General features: G+C 32.4%; 1 protein-coding gene across 1 annotated transcript; it reads right to left on the bottom strand.

Moving 5' to 3' along the window:
• Window positions 1-9,583: 9,583 nt before the first annotated feature.
• On the bottom strand, window positions 9,584-14,684 carry LOC144845691 (ryncolin-1-like). Its single transcript, XM_078703119.1, has 5 exons — window positions 14,451-14,684; window positions 13,197-13,319; window positions 12,421-12,685; window positions 11,315-11,417; window positions 9,584-9,659 (listed from the first exon to the last, which is right to left on the bottom strand). The coding sequence occupies exons 1-5, from the start codon at window positions 14,682-14,684 to the stop codon at window positions 9,584-9,586; spliced, it is 801 nt and encodes a 266-aa protein (XP_078559245.1).
• Window positions 14,685-15,783: the final 1,099 nt, after the last annotated feature.

Below are 15,783 nucleotides of genomic sequence, written 5' to 3'. Positions count from 1 at the left end.
TCAAAACTGGAACTACCGATAACCGATGCTAAAGAATTCTTGGCTGGATCTAAATTACAAAGCAAAAAATAAAATCAAAGCACTAAAGTAAAACAGCCAGAATGAGAGAATGCCAAGTTTATCAAAGGCAAGTGGGTACTTGCAGAAAAGTAAGACTATAAGGCAATACCTGCCGGAGTGGACTGGCACAATTATTGCAGAAGGGTACATGCTTCAAATACGGTAATAATTCTAGTCATCAACACCATGTATACATTAACATCATTTTAAGGGATGCAATCTAGTATACTGTCTTACTAGTGTCCTACTTCAAAAGGACCTACTTCCCAAAGCACATTCTGCTACAGTACACATTATTATAAATGTAGTTTCAAGTGATAGATATTTTATGCTAAATAGAAATTTTTAACTTGTAATATATATTCTATAACAACTTAAGAAAATACTGTCTGTCAGTATGATTTTGCCTTAATAAAATGACATGCTCTGTGAATATTAACATTGCATGAATCCTGAATTTTAGCCAATTTAAACGCCTGTTTTAGGTGATAATACAACTGTCTCAATGACCTTAAAGTTATTAATAGGAAATACTTATTAGATCTTTAAAATTTGAATTAGCTATTAAATGTCATAGACAATGGACAACTGAATTCAGGTATTCAAGTCGAGTGGGTGATCGGTTAAGGCATGTGCGACTGCTAATCATAGCCACAGCATTAGCACAGGTTTAAAGCTCTCCTACAGTATAGTGGTTTTGGTGGTATTTCTCAAATATGAACTTAAACAAGAAATATTTCTTATAAAAAACTTATTGACGTAACAGTTTTAAAGATATATTGTCCCTCTGAAAAATATTTTTAATCTCAAATTTGTTTTTGAATGTGTCATTTTATTGTCACATAATAGTTATTTTACCTGAAAAAATGTAATTTAAAGCAAAAAATACTTCAATTGTCTGTCAGACAATGGTTTTTGAGTTATAATTAAACGCTTCTTTTCTCTTTTTATATGTGAATTTTGTTACAGAAGTGAATAACTTTGATATTGACAGACTCAATTAGTTTATTTTATTGCTAAGGTCAAGTCTGGGGGTCACTTCATCACGCCTAGATACTTCAAGTGTGAAGTATCCTATTACAAACAAAAACTTTCATGGACTGTTTTGATAATAATTCAATGATTATCAGACAGTGAATTACAGTATTATATAATATCATGGGACTCATAAATACCAGAAATGCTTTGGGATTTGTCGTTCAACTGTTAGACTCTTTTCCCAGACGTTTTTTGGGTCCAGCAGCTGGTACCTATAAATTATAGTCGAGAATCGTTTTTCGTAAAAATGTCAGTGTCTAGTACTATAACTGCTGCTTGCTTTCAGCTAATGAATGAGTCATCTCTTGTGACGTAGCAGGCTAGAGCAGCAGTGTGAAAATGGGAGGTCGACCAATGTACAAATCTCATGCGCACCTTTCAGAACAGTAGCAGAGTTTACTCTGGTGTAATGGTCCAGCACAGGCTGTGTTGTTTATGATACAGTAGGTGATGTGTGGACCACAGAGGCCCTAAATCTGAATTTCCTCAATTGAGGATGAATGATGTATAACAATCAAACAGACCAAAAAAGACGATATTATGATGCATAGAATTTGAACTACCAGAACTAAAACATTAAAAGAAATCTGGTAATGGTCAATGTGAAATCTTTAGTGTAAAAATGACAACTAATATACAATACTGTATGTACTGATTAAATTTAATTAAAAAAAAATCCTAAAAATGTTCAAAAACTTATTAAACTTAGGTGACCTCCATGAAAGACAAAATAAAAATGAAAACTAATTTAGTAACTATATTAAATCATCAAGCACAATAAATCTTAGAAAAATGAAGGATTTAAACGTTTACATGCCTGATTAAAGTATGGCAAATTATATTAAGCGTTCTAGTTACATTAAATCAGACAGTCTCCAACCCAATCTATTTGTTATGAATGCTTCAACAATCAGGAGACAGAAAAATTACCTAGTTTCTCAAAAGCATTGTTTCTGTGAGGGGATTGTAATTACTTCTGGCAAATACATGGGTTTTATATTTGCAGTGATATCTACAAAAGGTTTAGGCCTGCAGGATGTTGATAGCGGGCGTAAAAAGGACATATTTTAGGCTGGGTATATTGGTAGAAAAGTGCAAGATAACCATAACAAATGTAACGCTATTAGATAATTACACCAGTATTTCATACACTGTAAATTGCTAGATTCATGGGACTGATTTCTAATTAATATTTGTGAATAAAGGCCCATTTACACTAGGGCAATAACGATTGATGATAAATATGCATTTTTCATACCTGAAACAAAAGAAATTGAAAAAGTTTCCATTCTAGAACTATAGGATAGCCATCTATGCTGCCTTTGATGAAAATTATATTTCCACACGTCCAATCAAATGACGTTAGATTGGTAAAAGCAATAATATCGTGACAATACAACGATGTTATTGTTTTTGTTGATCATGACGTCATTTGATTGGATTTTTAAAAAAATCATTTTTATCAAAGACAGCATAAATGATTATCCTATATTTCTAGAACAAAAACTTTTCTAATTTCTTTTGTTTTATGCAAGAAAAATACATGTTTATCTATTTATCGTTTTCGTTCTAGTGTAAATGGACCTTAAGACACTGATTTTATAAGCATAACATTTGATTCAATTGATGAAAACTATACCAGAAATATGTTTCATGCAAGCTTTAAGTGGACTTTTCATCGCCAATGCTATTATTAGATGGTGTACAAAACCCATGCTCTATTGATTTATATTTAATTTAAATCAGTGTAACATTTCCTTATTGGGGACCAATAGTATCAGGCCTAGCAATATCAGCCTTTACATGCAACAACATTCACAACAAGGGTAATGTTATTACTCATAACTTAAGGTAACATTTGGCCTTCAATAGATCTATCCCGGCCTATGTGACTCACACTCAATTTACCTAAGTCTCTGTATTAGGCGTATTATTAATACTTTTCAACACTTTACTACTTACAATAGAAAGGTTGATTTACTTAACTTTATTATTGCATTATTCATAGGCCATCACTTAAAAAAAAACATCACAGTGCAAGTAAATGTATGTCTTGGGGAATAATATGTCACAGCCTATTAGGCTGAATTACGTACAGGTGTGGACATTTTCCCTAATAAGGGTCTCTTTGAGCTTACACCAAACGCCGCTCATTCTTCTGTCCACCAACGACAGGGCTAAGTTGGGCAAGTACAACAGGGTGACCTCTCTTAATCTTTGGGCGTCCAGTTTTAAGTGCTTATCTAAGAAAACTTGTTGTACCATCAGAGCATTGAACTTGTACCCCCAGTCCAAGTAATGTATGTTAAATTAACCAATCAAATGGCAAGGATGAACTTAAATGTGTGTATAAAAGTTAGAGAATGCCCACCAAGAACGTGTACGTTCACTTCAATCCAAATAAGCTTCTATAGCCACCGCGCCGTCTAAACTGATTATCAATATTTTTAACATTATCATTAGTTGACTAGAGACTATTGTAATTATGCGATTGCAAAACTTAATTTACTATAATGGAATTAAGCACATACTGTAATAATTAGTTTTACAAAAACATTGTTGATAATTTGTTTAATGTTTGTCTAACACTTGAGACGATTTTCTAAGAAAAAAGGATTTGTGGCTTTATACTTGTTAATGGTTTAATTACATTTAGCAGATCAAAAATGGATTTTTCTTTTTTATGTTGTTAAATGTTACGAAAAACCTAATTTTTCATTGATATCACATGGGAACTTTTTTCCCCCCATCATATACAAATATATATGACATAGATATAGAATACGTAACATATTAGATATTCTGTTAAATTACCGTCTACCTTCATCTACCTCAAAACGAAAGCATGCCAAGATTTATTTGGATCTATTCATCTGGAAGTTGAAAGATCAGAAGTTGGAATAGCGTCTTGACCGCTTGACAACATGAGCTCATTGCAAGAGTAATGATGTTTTTGCCTATGACCTGCACACATTAAATGGGGTTTTTTTTGGCGGAGGAGGGGGGGGGGATGAGGTTGTGTCACAAACTCAGTAGAAAATGCAGTTCGAGGTACTGTATATATACTTGGTGGCCTTATTATCATGGAGGAAATATATATTTTGCCCATGGTATTATGCAGTAGAAACAGCCGGCCCTACAGTAGAATGCCAAAGTGCGTGCAATAAATTACATTGATACTCAATTAGTGGCCTTAATTAATTGATTAAACCTTGATAAATTAGCTAACCTGCACATTGTTAATTTGCTCATTCTCAGCACTTACCATATGGAATACAAGTGTCTACTCTTTTTAAATTCATTTCCTTTTTAACTAACCTTGTTACTCTTTGAGTAGGCCTAGAAGCAGGCTTACCATAAGCTACAGATAGCAGGGTTTGTACTAAACTTTTTCTTTATCCCACTAATTCAGCATTATCAAATGAAAGCATGACATAGGCCTACTTACCATTATGATATTGCAGCAACTCCCTGACTACAGCATCGAAACAACATAGTAGTACACATTAAATCTTGATTTAGTAATTATAAAATCACACTTGATTACCTATATATTTGTTGGCACAAAAGGTGAATCAGTTCACACCTCCCCACGCTCTACAGGTAGTAATATACAACATCATGCTACAAAGTGGCTCAAGCTGAGTGCAACGCTTATGAAAATATTAGATTTCGTTTTTCATTGAGCTAAGTTACGTCAAAGCAAACAAATTGAAAGTGTAACTCTGAAGGCTTTGAACTCTTGTTCAAAAAAGCTATTAAAAAAAACAGGATATTCGGAGGAAAGCAGGTGTTACAAAGGTGTACACTTGGCCATTGAACACCAACATAATGTTAAAGAAAGGAAAAAATCAACGTATGAAATTTAGTGTAAATTCACCTTATAATACTTATATGTAAAAATGAGTAAGTATGGAACTGAGGACTTTATATATCCCATGAATGCCACATCAAAATATATATTAAATCCCATATTACGTTCGGTGCTGACTGAGATCCCGAACCAGCGCATGCACAGTAACCTGAACAGTGTACTAGACATCATGAAACATGCCAATTTTTTTCAGTCAGTCTATGCCAATATATATTATCTAGGTCTATAGAAAGTATACAAATGTAAAAAAGGCCTCCTCCTTGGTAACCGAGGGGAGACTGTGCGCAATCAAGATTAAATCCCATATAATCATTCCCATACTGTACAGCAAGTATTGTTTATATATTTTCTACATCTTAAATTTAAAACACCAATTGTACAAAAGTAAAATATAAGTCTATGAACTGAGACCAAAATAAGTTTTGACAAGCAAATTTATGGCATGGTAACCAGTTAAAACATGAGTTTAAAAAAAATCGCTTTCCAGAATTTCCCTGTCCACATCTTAAAATACTATGTCACTGATACTGATATTCACTACCGAAATCATTAGGTTGTATATTAAGAGCTATTTAATTTCCCATACCAATTTAAATCAATTTTAAACACAAATCAATAATATAGCTGAGATATGATCAATGTATTGAGTACCACCACGTTAATGAAATATGACAGGAAGTAATAGAAATATGTCTAAATGACCATTCAGTATGACTAAGAAATGTCGCAAAATATTAAACTATTAAATACGGAAATTATTCAGTACAATTATTAAGTTGAATGAACTGGTGTTATACTGTATTTGGAATTTTTTAATAGGAGGCAACAGAATTAAATTCATCAATGAACATCCTGTCTCCATTTAATTTACACCGCGGTTCGTTTGCTGGACATTAATTAAATAATTACCAGCAGTTAATGATTGTTATTGAGTACTACTTAAATAGCCTCCAGTGAATTAGAAAACTGTATGTTCTCCTACTACAGTTTTAGTGAGATTTTATATTATATACGAGATCAAATATGTAAATACTCATTTTTCGTTCCTTTTCAATGCAATAACTCGCAAATACATTCACATTTAAATCTAAATTTAACCATGGACCTATAAATTAGATTTATTAGATTATACCTTATCTCCATTTTATTTTCGATCGAGTAATAGTTCAGAACTCAGCAAGACAGAACAAGCAATATTATTTAGGTGAATATATCCACTATGGTATGTGTAATTGAAACGGTACTTTAAACAAATCATCTTTAGATTAGTTACTACTGTGAAATATATTGATTAACTATAATGTTACACTATGTCTGGCAATGTATTATAAGTTCTTGAATTCTCAATTCAAGTGCCTGTATATCCAAAGCTATGGCAACCAGGAGTCCATCACTATCAATCATAAAATCTTTTGTTCAATAACAATACTATTCCATATTTCACAAGCATTACAGTATAAAAAAAACAGGCAACCGTTTTATTACAATATTTTTAATATTGATTATAATTTTGTTTAAATGTTTAATTTTTGCAGAGAAAATCATGTTTGAATTGGGATGACTTGTTTCATTTTTAAGATTTTCTCATTTTACTTGAAATTTATAGGGCCTGACTCAGAAGAAGCCTAAGGTGCTTTCTTTGCAAAAATGGGAAATGAGTGAGTGTCTTGAATGTATGCGATAAGAGAATTGTCTCGGCTACTTTGAATAGAGGGGTGGTTTAAGAAAATTAGATAAGAGCAAATCAGCACATACAAAAATGGTTGGAGATGCCTTGAACATGGACTTTGCACTAGTAAGCATATGGATACAAATGAATGGTTCTTATGTCAAAAGTCATACAGGTAAAACTAGCAAAATGAGAGGACCATCAAATAAAAGCTAATAAGCTTTATACATTTGAGAAATTATATACAATTCAATATATTTCCCACTGTACTATATTTTGTTATACAGTATACAGTATAACCATGGACCTATAAAGTAGACAGGGCCATTATATAACCTGCATTATAGGTCTGTGTAAGTATTTAAGCAATTATAAACAATTTTCCATAATAAAGTTACCCGTCTTTAATGACATGCCTTGTTGTCCAGAACAGGAAACAGTTCCGTCTAGACATGGAACAATTTAGCTCAACTTATAGGCCAACACAGATTAGTTTGGCTCATTTTCACTTAAGTCAGTACTAGTTATAGGTGTGACACAAAGATATTACCATGCGACAAAACATCAGAAAAAATACTAATTCATTTATGAAATGTGACAACAAAAGGTCAATGGAAAGAACACATGACTCTATTGTAAGGTATACTACCTGCAAACTTGAATAATTTGTATACACAGTATATGCTGTTTCTGCCGCTTTTAAAGAACAAATAAGCCATTTTGTTTCAAAGACATTAGTTATGTTCATAGTGCAGTATTGAATTATGTGTATGTGCTCGTAATTATGAAAATGCACATCATACAAAGGATACAAAGGATGGGTTTATCTATTAAAGACACTAGAGCTACATTTATTTTACCTAATTTAAGGTCGCTCGCGATCACGTGAAAGGGTAAACAAACAAAAGAACTGTAACTTTTCAGCTAAAATACCAGGTCTTGCCCTATTTTGTATCAACAGATTCTGCCAAAAAAGGAAAGACAATTGATTCAGCTACGCAACAATGTCAACCTAGGCCTATAGCTAGCGTACTATGTTCATATGTTACCGCTCTTTACCAGCTAAGGCCTACAAAAGCTAGGCCTGGAAACGTCTACGAGAGAACTTTCAATGCGAGCTACTTCTAGGTAGTGCATTGTTTTTCTCTTTTTATCATAATTAACCTTAGAACGCACATTTAAGACAAGAAATGACCTGGTTTAATGTTTTTAAGGTTATATACTGTATATGCATTATTTTTACAAAACGTCTAGTATCTTTAATTTTGTTTACTTGCAAAAATAGTGGTATAGCTAGGTATGCCTGAAGGATATACTGTAGAGTGTACAAGGTAAATACCACAAAAACTTGTCAAAAATAATATTACGGTGACCCTAAAAATAAATTCTGTCCTTCAGATGGGCATGTTGAAGTGTGGTGTGGGGGAAGGGGAGTGGTGTGGGGGAAGGGGAGTGGTGTGGGGGATGGAGATGATATAAATCACCTGTTGTATTGAATGAACAAATTATTATAAAATGAAAAATAAAACCAGATATTTGAATCATATTCATGAGTCAATGTTCTCTTAAATATTTTAATGTATAACTATCAGCTTTAATAAAAATCCAAGGCCATCTCAATCGTCATGCGTGGGCTACTTGCAACAGTAAATATAAGGGGTATAATCAACTTGTTGACCTGGATGCTGCTCAAACATGCCTGCTCTGTCTGACACCACTTGCATAGTGAGTCCATGCTTAGCTGAGCCTCTACGCACAAAATATTTATATCATAATATTCCAATATTATTCAAATATATTATTCTGAGACAAAAAAACAATTTAAATATTTCAATAATACTCACCGAAAACACATATTCATACATTCACGCAAGAGAAAATAAATATTAGGCTCTTTGTTGACAGAATATAAAACATTAGAAAATCTGGTTTGCGCCACCTATTCTAGTTGTCTGCTATCACAATTAACCAATGAAATCAGTGCATTATAATGGTAGCGTATTAAAATATGGTCTTTGAATTCCAATGGAATATTGTAGGCCTAGAAGTATGTGTTTTTAAAATATTTTCTTTACAACGAAATTGACCAAAAAAGCAAACAAACAACATCTTTAATAAGAACTCTAAGTTTATATATCACATTGTATGTTTGTATTGCATGTTAAATTCAATCAATCATACTTTCATTAAGTTACCATTATGACAATAAATATTTTCGTATCAAAGAGACCTTATACTGTATGTTAACTATCCTCAGAAATTCCCTAAAAATTGACTAGTAAATAGTTTTAAACAAAATTATTCAAATTTAAAATATACATAATAAAATGTCTTTTTATATTTAAATGTAATAGGTTCAACATTTGTTAACCAAAAGGGGTTTTAGCAAAACATTTTCCAATGTCTACAAAAATTGTCTACTTATTTCTTTACGGTGAACTTTAGTTTGTTCTTCAGCCTCTGGTCAATACGTTTATGAACTCCTGTCTAGGTTCTACTAAAGGAAATCGAATAATCCAAGGATGACCAGTTCATATCGTCTTAAGCGTAATTTGAATTAGTCATATAAGATAAAAATGAAAGCACTCAGAAACTGAGTGAAGTACTTGGTTAATTAGAAGGGAACTCCGGGAGTGCACACCTCCAACTACTGTACCTTCCCCTATATAAGATTTTGAATGTGAGTTTGGTGTAATGGTTACGGTATGTATGCACAAAAAAAAATATTGATTTTAATATCCAGATGCGACTTCTTCTTCTTTACTTAAAATTCTGCTTCATATGCCTAGCAGCGGCCTAGCCCGACGGCGGATTAGTCCAACTTAGACTATCGAAGTTGATCTAGATATTATCTGCATCTTTACAACGTTCTCAAAATTGAGGGCGCTAGACATATAGTTTGCGAGATCCAAGTAGGTGGTGTCGTAAGCATGGAGTAATAATTAAAGGAATAGAAGTTTACTGGTACAAGCAGCCACACGTTCAACCAATGAAGTATCTGCCACAATGATGACGACGCTACAAACAATATTAGGATTTTGATGAGAACAATTTGCAATTTTTTTACTGAGAAAAACATTTCGGCACGCGCGTGTAATAAATAGTTGTGCTATCATTATTATCTTTAACAATACATCACGCTGTGTTATTATTTTACTTGTTTTATAATTAATTAATTCCTGTATTTTGAATTAAATTGCAATATAACAGGAAAATAATTGTCGCGTCAGACCCTAAAATAAATTATTCATGTGGTACAGTACAAAAGGTGTGGAAACATAAAATAATGAATGTTACATAAATATACAATAACAAATAATTCTTATCACGCAGGCTGTTTGAAATTGATACATTATTTATTCCTTCATACGATCTGAATTTAATTACTTACAAAAGTATGGAATAATATTCAAGCAAGCAGACTAATTAATAATTTCGAAGAAAACCATAACTATAGTAATATAACAATTGAAGTCAAAGGTTACATCGGTCAACTAAAATTTTCAGTAAACTTTGTTTTGGCATTTCCATAGAATTAGTATGCAACTGCTATATTTAACAATTTGTAATATCCAGTTTTGTAACACTCCACCCATTTTTAGGAACTAGACTAGTAAAAATGTTATTTTAACATTATCTGAATTTTGTATATTTCATATAAAATTTATATATTTAATACAAACGAAATACAATTAACTATCAAATAAGACCATAACAAAAATCTGGGGTAAAGTTAACGAGTTACCGGTTAAAAAAGTGAAAAATAAGTAAAAAGCATCTTTGAGAGCAGCGCCATCAACCTTCAATTGTTATTTTAAAAAACAGATACAATTATGTTGTAAGATCCTAAACTTTATAAAGTTTATAACTTTTTTTATTTTAGCCGTTTTACAGAAACTTGGAGTCTACATATTATTTCTATCATCCATACTTGCCATTTTAAAATATAAAAACTTTTTTTTCTTGAGGTTATAAGATAGTACATGCCAAAAAAGATGTTTTTGCTAAAATCTTTTTGGGTCAATAAAAGCTATCTAGTAAATATTATTACACAAAATTCATATTTTATTGGACAGATAATGTTAATAGCTATCCCTCGATATAGTGTTTAATATAATATATATAATATGTATTGAGTTACGAACAATAATAGGTTCGTGATATGAAATGGGAGCCATTTTGAACGCAATTTGAGGATGACCGCAGTAAATTTGCAACGCCGCACACCTCTGAATTAGGCTAACAAAAGAACTTGGTGTGCTTAGTTTGTAGAGAGGTGGCAATGGGACATCTTAACGAAGCCTCTTTTTGGCACTTGGACCTCCGCAAATATATCGATGTAATACAAATAAGCCAACTACCACTGATATACATACAATTATTAATTACTAAGTAAAATGTCAATCGATTCAGACGGTTATAAACACAAAATGATATATCATCCCTTACATTTCTTTTATCCTGTTCAGTGAATATTGGGCTTATTCATTCATAATCTGATGATAAGACAAGAAAAGGGAGAATAACGGTGTTTATAGTTTTTTTACTACTACTAGTTACGCTTCATTTTCATTTCTGACCATCTCAGATTTTCCCTCTTTTCACTTTTAGTGAAGCACCTAAATGAATATCCATACTTTCCATTTAAATGACAAGAGTAACAACTGACATACCACCAGGCGCCTACATAATCTTCAGCACAATTTGTACTCCTACTGTCGTTATCTACATCACGTGTCGTAAAACCATGTCCTCGATGATATATCATCACATCAACTGTTTAGGAAAGAAATGAATGACGATATTTTCTAAAAACATTAATTTTCTTTTAACTGTTGGTATAATAGGCTAGGCAATCTATCTAAAAAGCAGCCCAAAGTGAAACAAATTGCAAACAGAGATTTTTCTTTTTTAAATGGTCACATATGATGAGGAGATCAAAATTTGAGCATCACACCTCTGTCACTCATCCCGATGATATGCAAATTAGCTAAAATATGCAAATTAGGGTGACATAACAGGGTTATCATATCTCAAAACTACTAGTCCGAGAGAGTTGATTTTTCACTGATTTATTCAAAATGTATATATTTATATTTACTCTAATGAAACATTTTATGACAAAATGACCGGAAGTACAACATTTGACCCTCGACCCCATTTCTCAATGTTTGCATACACAATGTGACTAAAATGTTTGTAGAGACTTTATTTTGCCGTCAAATGACCCAGATATAGGTTCCTAATAGTCAGCATAGGACCACTTTGTAATTCCCAAAATCACACCTTTGTCACACACCTCAAAAGTATGCAAATTAGTAGTACAAGTTAAATAAAATATGCAAATAAGGGGGAAAAATTACAGTTTACAATTTGTTTCACTCAAAATGATAGATTGCCTAGCCTATAACGTCGTCGTCGTCGTCGTACCGGTAGCGGTAGCAGCAGCAGCAGCAGTAGCAGCAGTAACTGTAAAGTAGTAGTATATTTTATGATCTAATCTAACATGATTGTTAACACGCATAATCACATTCTGATATGTTTCGGCATTAATGTTATATAGTCAAACATTTAAGAGCATTGGAATCTGCAGCTATGCCTTAGTTGGCAACAAGAGTCGAAATGCCTTTATATTAGTTATGTTGTTGCTTAAGCAAATTCCAAGAGTGGAACTCGAATTAATAGAAGAAAAAAGTTTGTCAGATGGAAATATGAGCATGCAAATGCATTAAATTGACGCTTGCGATCAAACATGCTTGTAAACAATCTCTACATTTACCTGTGTTGCCGTTTAGTTTATCGCCGACTTCCAAAGTGTAGTCATCACCTTCATTACTGATTCTGAAGGATTCGTATACTGAATAGTATGCTTCACCAGAATCCGTTTTCATATCAATTCGAAGGTTGTACTTTCCAGATGACGTCATCTCATGTATATTGTCATTTCCCATCCAGAACTCACCGCTCACATTTCCAAAACCATTTTTATATTCTTCCCAATACCGATAAAAATCCAGTGAATCATCCTCACGACGCTGAAAAACCTAGAATACAGTATACATCATACGATTAAAAAAATACGGCTTCGTTGTAAATTTACCTACATTTACTTATTTGCAGAAATCAGAGAGAGATTCCTGACGGGTTTCATGTTGTTCACTCCGTAACATAAAAATTGAAAGAAGGAATTCAGACAGGGGGCTACGATAAGATGGCTATGATGTTTGTAGTAAGCTCCAATCAAGAAGGTGTTTTACATGTCTTTGTTATGGTTGTTGCATGTACATTCCACATGTCCTTTGATAAACCTAGTTAATGAGTTTGTTTCTCTCCACCACCACCACCAACAATTCGCTGTTTTGGTATTTTGTGTACTTTAGTGTATTGAAAACCAAGACGTGTTTGCAGGTGCAGTCAAGTATAATAGCACTAAAAAAAATACACCTGTGAATATGAAATGTGTGTGACGCTCGCGCATTGCCAGGTTTGAAATTAATGGACGATTTTCAGTCCACTGAACAAAACAATATTGATAAACATTTCGATATACTTTACCGTCCATCCTCCTTCACCTGTGTCCATGTCGCAATATACAAGCAATGCGTTTCTACCACTTCTGGCAATCAGGTACAATCCGCTTTTCGCAGAAGTTTCCAAAATATCTTGGCAATCTTTTATCTATAATTCGATACAAAAGGCTATAGTTATAAAAAAGATATGATACCGTAATAATAACAAATAATAAATAATCTATAAATGGAAAAACAATCACAAACTCATAAAGGACTAATTATGTATCAATATTGGTAGAATTCCAATGAAAATACACCGTGAAGGTTGCCTTTTGCTGAGTATAAAGTTGCTCCCTTTACAGGGTGTTTAGAAAACTAAGATCTAGAAAACTAAGACCTAAGATATCTTAGTTTTCTAGATCTTAGTTATCTAGACACTCCCTCTTACATCCTCAATCTGAGGCTCAAGTAATGCATGGAAACTTGCATAAATTGGAAAAGAAGAAAATATTTAACATTTGATTTCAAAACAATTTTGACCACCAACTTTTAAAGAACAGTTCAAAGCTCATGGGCCGGTTTTTGTGTTGGTTGGGTAGTCATAAGAATGAATGTTAAATTACATTATATATTATTTCTGTTTGTTTTATTAGATACTTGAAAAACAAAAATAACCCATAAAGCTGAAGCAGCTTATTTCCAGTTAATAATCAGTTACAAAAAGGCATTAATATATTACAAACGAATAATAGCAATTATGTCTAAATTATCAAGATGAATCTTTATCGTAAGTTCATATTATCATATATTGTATGCCTTTAAAGATGTATTGACCCCCAAAAACATGAAAAATGAAGATTAATGTTAAGTTGTTTTCCAGTTTTAATGAAGTTAATCACTTCCGTAGAAAAAAATGAAAACAAATTATGTTTTCCCTTATAAAATGACAAAATAAATGGTTAAATTCAACCAAAAATCCATTGGCTGGCAGCCAATTTGACTATTTTTTCCTTTAAATTACATTTTTTCAGGTAAATAATGTTTCTTTTTGATCTAATTTTTGGTCAAAGTTGATAATTATTATGTGCAATTAAAATGGCATATTCAACAAAAACATTGTAAATAATTATTTTTTTCAGGGAGACAATACATCTTCAATATTAAACTAATAAAAACTATCAAGCAATTTTAACATTCAGAATTGAATCAAAATGGAAGTTGATCAAAATTCGATAATTCGTGCAGAGTATGTGCCCTCCTTTTTGGATAACATGCAATCTCACATAACAATACGTACTTTTGGCCGCAGTGTATACGCCCGTTGACTGCCTGTTTTTCCAAATCCCAAAATCCCAGATAATTCACATGATTTTGATGTGACGTCATAGCGAAATGATTGACAGTCAGGAGTACGACTCAAACACAACAGAGAACACTGAGTTTCACTTCTTGTTCTAGTAGTAGAAAATACCAAGTCAGTTTCCTTCGATTTCATCAAATTTCCATGTTCCTCGAAAATCGTAGATCGCATATAGGATTTACCTAATAAATGGTAATACATTTTAATGAACGGATTTAAATGAAATACAATATTCTGAATAACTAATAAAATACTATGATAATGTCACTATTAATGCCACTATCATTTATGAGACTCTATGTTAAGTTTTGATTTGTATGTGATTTTGTGATTTTTTTCACTTTATGCCTACATTAAAAGAATAGGCCCTAAATTTTGTAGTGTAACCCCTGATTAATAACTTGTTCAATTTACAAGATACAAAATATGCATTGTGATTATCTGAAAACATATCTAAATACAAGCAGCGTGTTTTAAATGGCTCAGCAGCTAAATGAACGACGAGCAAACATGCCAGATCGTGGCTAAGTAAACAAGTACATTTAAAAGTGTTTCATTCCTACCTGATGTGGTTGAGATGATATAGGGCAGTATAAAGATACCGATCATCAGATTAAATCCGTCAAACATGTTAAAAATATTGTTCTCCAGATCTGATTATTACATACAGTTAATAATGTTACTGTCATGCAAAATGCCTTCAAAGTGGCGAAGAGGTAAATATTCGAGGTTTTTATAAGGTACATATCATGAATATTATAATCATGACTTTAAGAATGGTTTTGGAGCATGAAGTTTATTGGTACAAGCAACAACACGTCCAATCATGGAGGATATTTCGTCCACGGTCCAATCAATGAAGTATCTGCCACAATGATGTTGCCTATACAATATTATGAATTTAACAGTTTGGAATTTTTGTTACACATTTCGGCACGCGCTTGTACTAAATACTAATTAAGTTGTGCTATCATTATTATCTTTAACAATACATCACGCTGTGTTATTATTTTACTTTTTTTATAATCAATAAATTCCTGTAGTTTGAATTAAATTGCAATATAACAGGAAAATAATTGTCGCGTCAGACCCTAAAATAAATGAATCATGTGGTGCAGTACAAAAGGTGTGGAAACATAAAATAATTAATGTTACAATAACAAATAATTCTTATCACGCAGGCTGTTTGAAAATTGATACATTATTTATTCCTTCACACGATCTGAATTTAATTACTTACAAAAGTATGGAATAATTTTCAAGCAATCAC

This window comes from Antedon bifida, chromosome 6, assembly GCF_963402885.1.
Source record: "Antedon bifida chromosome 6, ecAntBifi1.1, whole genome shotgun sequence".
Classification (NCBI taxonomy): Eukaryota; Metazoa; Echinodermata; class Crinoidea; order Comatulida; family Antedonidae; genus Antedon; species Antedon bifida.
The sequence above is the reverse complement of the archived record's forward strand: the minus strand, read 5'-3'. Positions and strand labels throughout refer to the sequence as shown.

What these genes read in the sequence shown, in the direction of transcription:
- LOC144845691 (XM_078703119.1), bottom strand. Translation starts at nt 14,684, where the DNA reads ATGCGATCTACGATTTTCGAGGAACATGGAAATTTGATGAAATCGAAG. An exon ending in CGTATACACTGCGGCCAAAA is followed by an intron (nt 13,320 to 14,450) that starts GTACGTATTGTT and finishes ATCGAATTATAG; the next exon opens with ATAAAAGATTGCCAAGATAT. An exon ending in CAGGTGAAGGAGGATGGACG is followed by an intron (nt 12,686 to 13,196) that starts GTAAAGTATATC and finishes ACTGTATTCTAG; the next exon opens with GTTTTTCAGCGTCGTGAGGA.